At 44.9% G+C, this 9,611-nt stretch overlaps 2 protein-coding genes across 2 annotated transcripts; one reads left to right on the forward strand and one right to left on the reverse strand.

Annotated features, from left to right (window-relative positions):
* Positions 1–727: 727 nt before the first annotated feature.
* On the reverse strand, positions 728–4,566 carry LOC542727 (enolpyruvylshikimate phosphate synthase 1). Its single transcript, XM_008661109.3, has 8 exons — positions 3,966–4,566; positions 3,196–3,437; positions 2,943–3,096; positions 2,455–2,669; positions 1,828–1,945; positions 1,457–1,667; positions 1,315–1,376; positions 728–1,205 (listed from the first exon to the last, which is right to left on the reverse strand). Exons 1-8 carry the CDS (start codon positions 4,263–4,265, stop codon positions 987–989), a joined length of 1,521 nt encoding a protein of 506 aa, XP_008659331.2. The 5' UTR covers positions 4,266–4,566; the 3' UTR covers positions 728–986.
* Positions 4,567–5,988: 1,422 nt separating this feature from the next.
* Positions 5,989–7,446, forward strand: LOC118473432 (uncharacterized). Its single transcript, XM_035962814.1, has one exon. It carries the CDS (start codon positions 5,989–5,991, stop codon positions 7,045–7,047), a length of 1,059 nt encoding a protein of 352 aa, XP_035818707.1. The 3' UTR covers positions 7,048–7,446.
* The last annotated feature ends 2,165 nt before the right edge of the window (positions 7,447–9,611 follow it).

Here is a 9,611-nt window from a genome sequence, read left to right on the forward strand (position 1 = left end):
ATCAAAATAGCAAATTTCTCAACCATTCCACTTATTTGGAAGGGGTGTTTGGGTGTGTTGCAGAAATGCGTATTTGGTGTTGGATTTGTGGTCATACAACAAGGGATCGAATCCGGAGCAAAGATATCAACGTCTAGAGAAGGTAATAATTTTAGACATTGCTAAGATGCCTTTCAATGATCCTTAGGCCATTTGATTTTAAAGCCAGCCGTTCTGACTGTTGTAGCTGCAATTTATAGAGACAAAATACTGTAGAAGTAGTAGAAGCCGGTACGAATTAAAGTCAAGCCAATAGGTTGCTTGATTGAAAAAATTAGTAGAGGGTTAGCTATTGACGGACACATATTCTCAAGGTCCTATCCTGTAGATGACGTACCTCAGCTCAATCGAAGAAAAGATTGTCCATCGTTGATTGAGATGATTTAGGCATGTTCAACAAAAACCTCTAAATATACCAATGCTCAGTGGGATAAGAAGGCACCATAGTAACATGAAGAGGTAGAAAAAAAACTAAAGTTGGTATGTGTAGAGGTAGTTAAATGAGACTCAAAGAAAGAACATACTATACATGGAAAACAATATCCACATGTCTAAACCCTAACTTTAGCTTCTTTTGTGTTTTAACTATATCCTAATGCAACTTGTTTAGGACTAAAAAATAACTTCACTATTATTGTTTGAGGCTAAAAGGTTTTATTGTTGTTGATGATGAATGTCTAATGCCATCTCCTAAAACGTAGCAGCAGGCTTGACAGCCACTGAAACGTAATTTATTATTCTTATTATTCCAACGAACCACTCTTGAAATGAAATTTGGCTTACAGTGCACAAACTTAAGATCCGAAATAGAAACTTGCTACAAACAACTAACGTTACAGACTCAAAACTTAATCCCGTGAAAGAGAAAAAACAGAACAAAAGAAATGTATTTCCTCAGCACAAGCCTATCACTTCAATCAAGCTGCGTGGTAGTATCGCACGCTTTATTAATTCTTGACGAAAGTGCTCAGCACATCGAAGTAGTCGGGGAAGGTCTTCCGGGTGCACCCAGGGTCCCGGATGGTCACGGGGACCTCGGCACAGGCGGCAAGGGAGAAGGCCATGGCCATCCTGTGGTCGTCGTACGTGTCGATCGCCGTCACGTTCAGCTTCTCCGGCGGCGTGATGATGCAGTAGTCCGGCCCTTCCTCAACAGATGCTCCCAGCTGTGGAAAACACAGACAGCAACCGAGGATGGAGCGACCGCAGGCAAGCCGCTAAGAGGCAGCGAGCTATGGAAAGACGACGTGAGACATGTGAAGTATGTAGCCTTACCTTGGTTAGCTCCGTCCGGATCGCAACCATCCTCTCGGTCTCCTTTACTCTCCAGGAAGCCACTGCCAACGAGCCAATAGTTTTTAGTCTTGTCAAGTAGTGATGTAGAAGAGGCATGGTTGTAGGGCTGAGAATGTTTTACCGTCTCTGATGGCTGTCGGGCCATCGGCAAAGAGGGCAACCACAGCAAGAGTCATGGCGACATCAGGCATCTTGTTCATGTTGACATCAATCGCCTTGAGGTGTTTCCTCCCAAATGGCTCCCGCGGTGGGCCAGTAACAGTTACGCTAGTCTCGGTCCATGTAACCTTCGCTCCCATCATCTCCAGTACCTCAGCAAACTTCACATCACCCTGAGGTTTCAGCAAATTTGTAAGGAAACGGTTACATGAATTCACCTAAGTATGTCTATTTGACATTTGCAGATGATAATGTTATTTAGTGACTCTGAGAACAATGCTGAAACCAAAAAGACAAAAGCAGTTATTGTAGCACCAGCCAAGAAATCTTTACCTGCAAACTGGTGGTGCCACAACCTTCCACAGTCACAGTCCCTCCAGTAATTGCAGCACCAGCCAAGAAATAGCTTGCGCTTGAGGCATCACCTTCAACATAGGCATTTTTAGGGGACCTGTTGATTGCAAAGAAAAACAAGGTTTCGTTTAGGGAACCACTAACGAACTTATGAAACTGATTTCAGTACAAATGGCTAAGGGAAGCATGTTGCATAACGACATAGATATATCCTTCTAAAGCAATAGAGAAGCAGGTTCACACATCATAGAGGGCCACAGAAAAAAAAAATCAAGTGTCTTTTCCTAAAGATAAGAAGGTATCCATGCCAAGCAGCTACGAGTCCAGCTACCTAGATTCTCTTATAAACCAAGTTTCAATAGTATACATGGTTGTCCTCTGTATAATGGGATAATTAACTGGCTATTTCGGTTCACGCTCTTGACTCCAATAGACTGACTATATTCCGACTGGTAAAATAATTTACAGTCAAAATACTCAGTACTAGTTTTTCCCTGCAATGATTTTTTTTCTACAGTGCATCTATTCAAATATTGATGCGACTGTTTGGAAAACTGAAAACTGAAACATTGGCATCAAAGTAGTGAAATACATTACAGAGCTTACTTGTATTTTTGACCTCCCTTAATGTAGAATCTGTCCCAGCTATCAGAATGCTCTGCTTTCACACCAAAACGCTCCATCAATCTCAATGTCATTTCGACGTAGGGAATGGAGATTAATTTATCAATGATTTCAATCTCCACATCCCCAAGAGCCAAAGGAGCAGCCATCAGCAAGGCACTCAAGTACTGACTGCTGATGGAGCCAGACAGCTTGACCTGTAGAACATAACAATTGTAAGAGCTAATTAATGCTAAAAACAAATGCTATTAGACTAGAAAACAGGCAATGCCCCAGAAGATGGAAATTAATTTGATAAACACATGCCAAGTATTACTTCATTGTTTGCTAGTTAGGGATGACCATTTGTAGGATATTTTGTGGTGTAGCATCAAATTCAGATCAATCAATGCTTTCCTTACAAATGCAAAAGCTCGACAATAGTTGTACCATTTACAGAAGAATGTAACATGTGGCCCTTAGTAGCTAACCTTGCCACCAGGTAGCCCTCCGATTCCATTGACACGAACAGGTGGGCAGTCAGTGCCAAGGAAACAATCAACATCTGCACCAAGCTGCTTCAATCCGACAACCAAGTCGCCAATGGGTCTCTCCCTCATTCTTGGTACTCCATCAAGCACGTAACTGAAGTTCAAAAACCAATACACCATAAGCCACTAGACATACCCATGGGTTTCATACTAACTCCAGCAAGTATTGTAGAGAGAAAGAGAGGAAACATACGTTGCATTTCCACCAGCAGCAGTAACAGCTGCTGTCAATGGCCGCATTGCAGTTCCAGCATTCCCCAAGAAGAGCTGCACTTCCTCTTTAGAATCCTCAACTGGGAACTTTCCACCACAGCCAACAACTACAGCTCTTTTGGCAGCTTTGTCCGCTTCGACAGAGAGACCAAGAGTCCTCAAGGCCCCGAGCATGTAGTGGACATCCTCACTGTTCAACAGGTTATCAACCACTGTTGTCCCCTGATCAAAGATTAAAAAACATATAATTAATAAGCAACAAGTATTTTGTTATGTTAGTAGCGAGGTTACCTTTTTTTGTTGTGAAATCGTCATTAAGAAGTTAATGATGCTAGTTTTCTGACAAAGTTTGTTAAAAACAACGTAAAGGATCGTCCGTGCTCCACTGTTTATCATGACGATGGCATAAGATCAACCCTTGAGGGCGAGTTCTTTGCGCCCAAATTTCATAAGGTTGTTCACCAAACACCAAGAAGAGACAGCATGCCATCACAAGAACGAGTAGCCGAGTACAGGCCGATAGGGGAACATCCAATTTTCTAGTGTTTATTTACACCTAGCTTTTGCGGTACCGATTTATCAATATTAATCCGTATACAAACTACTAGACAAATTAGAGAGAGCTAGGCATGCGACATGCGGTGCATCTGATCGTGAGATGGATTACACCGAGAATCCATGGTATTCGACAGGCAAAACATTTAGGTAGCAGTGAGACAGGGCAGCGCAGCAAGCACCAAAATCGCTCACCTCGGACAGGGCGGCGAGCAGGAGGATCCGGTTGGAAAGCGACTTGGACCCCGGCAGCTTGACGGTGCCGGAGATCTCCTTGATGGGCTGCAGCACGATCTCCTCGGCACCCGCCTGCACCGCCGCCGCCGCTGCCGCCGCCGGCGGCGCGGCGATCACGCGGCGCCCAGGCGCCCGCAGCCCGCGGACGGCGGGGCGGGCGGGCGGGCGCGCCGAGCTCGGGCGGTGGTGGCGGCGCGACGGCGCGGCGAGGTCCAGCGACACGGTGCCCGCGGCGGCCTTGGTCGCCATGGCCGCCATTGCCGACGCCGATGGTTGGTAGGGCGGGCGGCCTGGGCGCGCGGGGTTGGGGAGAGTGGGTTGGTTTGGTTCGCCTCGCGGTTGGTGGCGTGGACTGGACTGCCACCTGCACGGGGTCGGGGAGGAAGAAATAGAAGCGGGCTGGGAGCCGGTGAGGTGAGCCTAGGACCTGACAACTGAGAGAGAGGAACGGCAAGCTCTCGCTGCCTGCCACCAACCCCCGCGACACGACGCGCTGCAGCGGTGCCGTCTAGTAGCAGATCTGGGCGCGAGAGAGACCATGAGAGGGGCGAGGGGGAAGTAGGTGGGCGCATCCGGCGGGCCGGAGTTAGTTGTTGGTTTTTTTCTTCGTCTTCCTTTTCCACAAGTGTGCACACTGGACACGAATGAAACGTTAGAATCTCGAATCCAGGACGGGCCGTGATTACATTCATTTTTTTTTCGAGTTAGCCTTTCACGAAATAGTTTTGAGTTAATATAGACCGTCTCTTAATATTAAAACCTAGGAACATCATGATCTAGAAGTACGGCGAACCGATGATTATATCGTGTCGGTTCAAGCACGACACATATAAAAACTGATGTGTATTTTAAAAATATACAAGAAAGAGAAAATATTTAAAATATATTACTATGTCTAGCAAAGTGACTTAAAATTGATATATATATATATTAATATATATATATATATTGTGTTAGGATATTCAACTAAGTATCAATGATTTCTATAACATTTTTTTGAAGAGATGAAAATTATTGGAACATAAAATAACCATTAAAATATTATTTATTGGGTTTTAAATCGTGCCTTACTTTGTGTCGTGTCGGTCAAAACACGACACATCTAATCGTGTTGTGCTTTGTCGTCTATTTTTAAGGCATCGTGTCAGACTATGTTTTAGACTACTATTTTTAGGTCGTGTCTAGACGGTCCCAAATGTCACTACCAAATTTACAAGTAGACCAGCGTTGTTTTCCGTTTTTTCATCCAAAATGGTACTTTTGGAAAACTTTATAAGCAAGAAAATATGAGGAAAATCAGAAACAATTGCAAAACTGATTTTAGGTATTTTTCTAGCCAATGTTTTGGTCCTCGAATTTTACGCATAATTTACACAGAATTGTTCTACGAGGAGCAAAAGGAGATACTAAGATCAATGATAATATATGTATTGTTCGTTCTTATTTAATATTGTGTACTAATATTTCATCGAATATTTACGGGTGTCGCAATGTACAGCATAAGGCGATTATTATGCAACTATACCTTATATGTAAGTCTGCAAGCGAACCTTATGTTCCGTTGTAAAAATCTAAGTGAGTTGGTGACGGAAGAGTCTAAGGGCATGTACAACGGCATTAACTTTGCCGTCTGTATACTGCCATCTCAGCAAAATAACCTGACGTGGAAGAGATTAAATGAAGGGAGAGATCGCTCCCGTCGTCTCGCAAGGCGACGGCGACGGCTCGTGCTCCCATGCCTTATCGTCGGTAAAATCGCCATTGTACGATGCGGCTGCGACTCATCGACAAGCGAAGGTGATTTGATGTGCGTGTGCCTGAGTCTGAAACTGATGTGCGTGTGCATGAGTCTGAAACTGTTTGCGTGTCCTGTGCGTGTCCTGTGCGTGTCTTGTGGACAACATCAGTTTTGCGTGTGCATGAGGATATGCTCCTGTATAAATTGTTGCAGGGTGTTAGCAGGTTAGTCACTCCATCCACAATGTCAAACGAACCAGAGGGAGAGTTTGATCCTTTCGAGTTGGATCCCAGTGAAGTTTACACGTTAGAAGATTTCCTTGCCGAGGATGAAATATTAGATGAATTTGGAAGGAAGATCGAAGAGAATTTGAAGGTTGCAATCGATGGAGAAGCATCGAATCCACCTCGCCGCAGACGCCTCTCCGGAATCAGGAGAGTTATTCCAAGGAATCGACAAGGTGCGCATGATGATCTTGTAGCAAATTATTTCTCTGCAAATCCTATCTACACCGACGAGATGTTCCGTAGGAGGTTCCGTATGAGAAGGCCGCTTTTTCTTCGCATTGTGGAAAAACTTGGTGAGTGGTCCTCTTATTTTACACAGCGAGCAGATGTCACTGGTAAAGATGGCCACTCACCACTCCAAAAGTGTACTGCGGCAATTCGGATGCTTGCATATGGCAGCTCAGCTGATCAACTTGATGAAGTTTTGAAGATTGGCACAAGCACGGCTTTAGAGTGTTTGGGAAATTTTGCCAAAGGGGTGATAGAATGCTTTGGTCCAGAGTACTTGCGTCCTCCAAGGAGTGACGAGCTAGAAAATATACTTCAACAAAATGAGTCTCGTGGTTTTCCAGGGATGATAGGAAGCATTGACTGTATGCATTGGGCTTGGAAGAATTGCCCAAAAGGTTGGGCCGGCATGTTTACACGTGGTGACAAAGGCGTTCCTACTATGATTCTTGAAGCAGTTGCATCACGAGATCTTCGCATATGGCATGCTTTTTTTGGTACTGCCGGATCTCAAAATGACATTAATGTATTGAATAAGTCTACACTGTTCATCGACGTTCTAAGAGGAGAAGCTCCAAAGGTACATTACACTGTTAATGGGAATCAATATGAAACTCCATATTATCTTGCCGATAGGATATATCCAGAGTGGGCAGTCTTCGTGAAGACTATACATCTTCCTCAGTTAGAAAAAGACAAATTATTTGCACTACGTCAAGAATCTACAAGGAAAGATGTTGAATGCGCGTTCGGTGTGCTACAATCTCGTTTTGATATTGTTCGCTGACCAGCACGTTTATGGAAGAGGAAGGATGTTGTGAACATAATGCAAGCTTGTGTTATACTTCATAATATGATAGTCGAAGATGAAAAAGAATCGGTTACAATTCCGTTGGACTTGAACGAGAATCCAAGTCCAACTATTGTGCTACCACCGGAAGTGCGTACTAGTGACAATCCTAACCCCTGCTTCGTGGAGGTGCTACAGAGAAACGCTGCTCTCCGTGCTCGCTCAACTCATACTCAGCTTAGGACAGATTTGGTTGAACACATATGGCAACACTATGGAAACAATCAAAATTAGATTGACATGAAGCTATGTATTCATACTAATTGTTTCCTATTTTGCAATGTCATTTCATGATTCGGGTATCAAATGATATAATTATAAATTATATTATGTTTATATAAATCATGTCTTAATTGAGTATCTTGATGAGCTCTTAAACATGCAGCAAAATAGCTACAAAGATCCAATGTATACTTGATCAATACAGATCAATAAAGGCTTTTTATGAATTAAATAGTACATAGACAGTCTTACCGACATAGCATTGTATGAGCTGTCTTTTTTACTGTCTGTGTGCGACCTTCAATACACTTAGAGACGATAGTTGTCTATATCATTGTACGTGCCCTAAGCGTGTGTTAGATGTGGCATACGCCCTAGCGTGTGGTAAACGATCTAAGTTATTTAGGATCCTTAATTAGTTTTAGCTAAATACGAATAAAACTCGATTCTTATTTGATTTGATCATTAAATTTTAACGTGTAAAATCTAGAGCTTATTATGACAACAACATACAGTTGTTTCGTAATTTAGACCAGAAAACTCGTTTGCATGTCGTTTCCTAATCAATGATCGATGAGGTCCGTGTCGAGGTCGCAGTCGGCCCGTCGAGCCCCCGCTGCAAGGCCGTCGTGTGTGCCTGGTGCCGTCTCATTTCGCTGGGAACCTGCAGCAAGTTAGTTCTGCTTTTCTGTTTTCGACCGCACAGGGCACCAACCAAGCTCGGGACGGGAAGCAGTAGTTTCCGTGGATCCATGGGGGAATCGTGTTTCTGTTTGAACTAGTGTTGTGTAGAGTAGAGAACTAGAGACACGGACCAAGACGACTCGTGCCTGGTGTTGGTGCGCCAAAAAAAAAAGTTTTAAACCCAAAAAATATGGAACTTTGGGCTGGACAGGGCATCGACGGCCCATTGCAGATAGGAAAGCCCGTCCAGGCAGAATGGGAGAGATAGGGTCAGTCAGAGTAGCACGCGGCCACCGGCGTCGATCGGACCGGTCGTCGCCGGCCGGCCGGTCTCTCCGACGCGCGCGCGCGGCCCTTCCGATCCCTTCGGGGCCTTGAAAGGCTGCTGGCCTGCTGCTTGCACCCACCAACAGACGCTTTCATTTCACGGTTCAGTTCCAGTTCCAGCTCCAGAGGGCAGAGGCAAGTAGTAGGCAACACACCCAACAGCCGTGCTGCTGTTGGTCCCTTGGCTCGCCGCAGCAGCCACCCGATCTGGAATAGAGTAGCTCATGCATGCATGGTGGCCGATGCCATCTTTAATACTACTACTGCTGCTATAAGCAAAGGTTATTAGTAACAAAGATCTCATGGTACCTGCACATCGCACCTTGTCTTGTCAGAAAAAAAAAAGACGAAGCCCTTTCTGTGTGCTGGCAGCGGACGACAGGTGGCCGGATCGGACGGCCAAGGTGAGCGGCGCCGGCGGCCCCGGCCGGTGCGAGTCTGACCGAAGGATATTCGCCTGCGTATACGTTCCGACTCCTGCTGCGGTGGCTAGTGGCTACCAACCAGATTTCCCGGCTGCCTTGCTAGCTCTTCTTCATGCTTTGCTGCCTGGAGTTGACCGGATGCCAGCCCGTGCATGCTTACCGATCCCACACGGGTCAGGATCGCCGTTCGATCAAAATTCAGATGAACCATCCGAACAAACCAACAAAAAAAGGTGTCCGGAAAAAGGTCTCTAAAAATGTTAACGAGTCGTTTCCTATCCTCCCCCCGACGGCCGTGATCGACGACCCCCCCTCCCCTCCCCCATCCACCTACCCCCACCACCTCTGAATCCCGCTCCTGCACGCGGTCCATGGACGCCAACGACCCACACAATCTGAACCGTCACCAGACTTGCGCAGCATGTCTCTCCGTTAATGGTGTGATCAGTAGTAGATCATGGCTTGCTTGCTGTTCCGGCAGCAAGGAATTCAGCAACTCTGCAGTGCCGCTAGCTAGCATAGATGTTGCAACCATAAGATTGACTGTTTAGATATACTAGTCGGTTAACCGTCCGTTGCGATGGCTCACAACAATACTCATGTAAATTGTCCATAAAAAAATTTTATAGGGCGTTTGGATCCCTTCATTTCAGAGGAATTCGAATTCACTTAATAAAATAACCTATTTAGCATGGAATTTGACATTCCACCACTTTCCAAAGTTCTAATATAAGCTTATCTCAAATTCATGGGGTGCAGGATAGGAAATAATTTTATGTATTACTAGAATTTGTTTATACTCTGTAACTTATAAGACGATCTTAGACTCACTCCTCTATAGTA

The sequence above is a fragment of the Zea mays genome, chromosome 9, assembly GCF_902167145.1.
Source record: "Zea mays cultivar B73 chromosome 9, Zm-B73-REFERENCE-NAM-5.0, whole genome shotgun sequence".
Classification (NCBI taxonomy): Eukaryota; Viridiplantae; Streptophyta; class Magnoliopsida; order Poales; family Poaceae; genus Zea; species Zea mays.

What these genes read in the sequence shown, in the direction of transcription:
- LOC542727 (XM_008661109.3), bottom strand. Translation starts at nt 4,265, where the DNA reads ATGGCGGCCATGGCGACCAAGGCCGCCGCGGGCACCGTGTCGCTGGAC. An exon ending in TGCTCGCCGCCCTGTCCGAG is followed by an intron (nt 3,438 to 3,965) that starts GTGAGCGATTTT and finishes ATCTTTGATCAG; the next exon opens with GGGACAACAGTGGTTGATAA. An exon ending in TCCGGACGGAGCTAACCAAG is followed by an intron (nt 1,206 to 1,314) that starts GTAAGGCTACAT and finishes TGTTTTCCACAG; the next exon opens with CTGGGAGCATCTGTTGAGGA.
- LOC118473432 (XM_035962814.1), top strand. Translation starts at nt 5,989, where the DNA reads ATGTCAAACGAACCAGAGGGAGAGTTTGATCCTTTCGAGTTGGATCCC.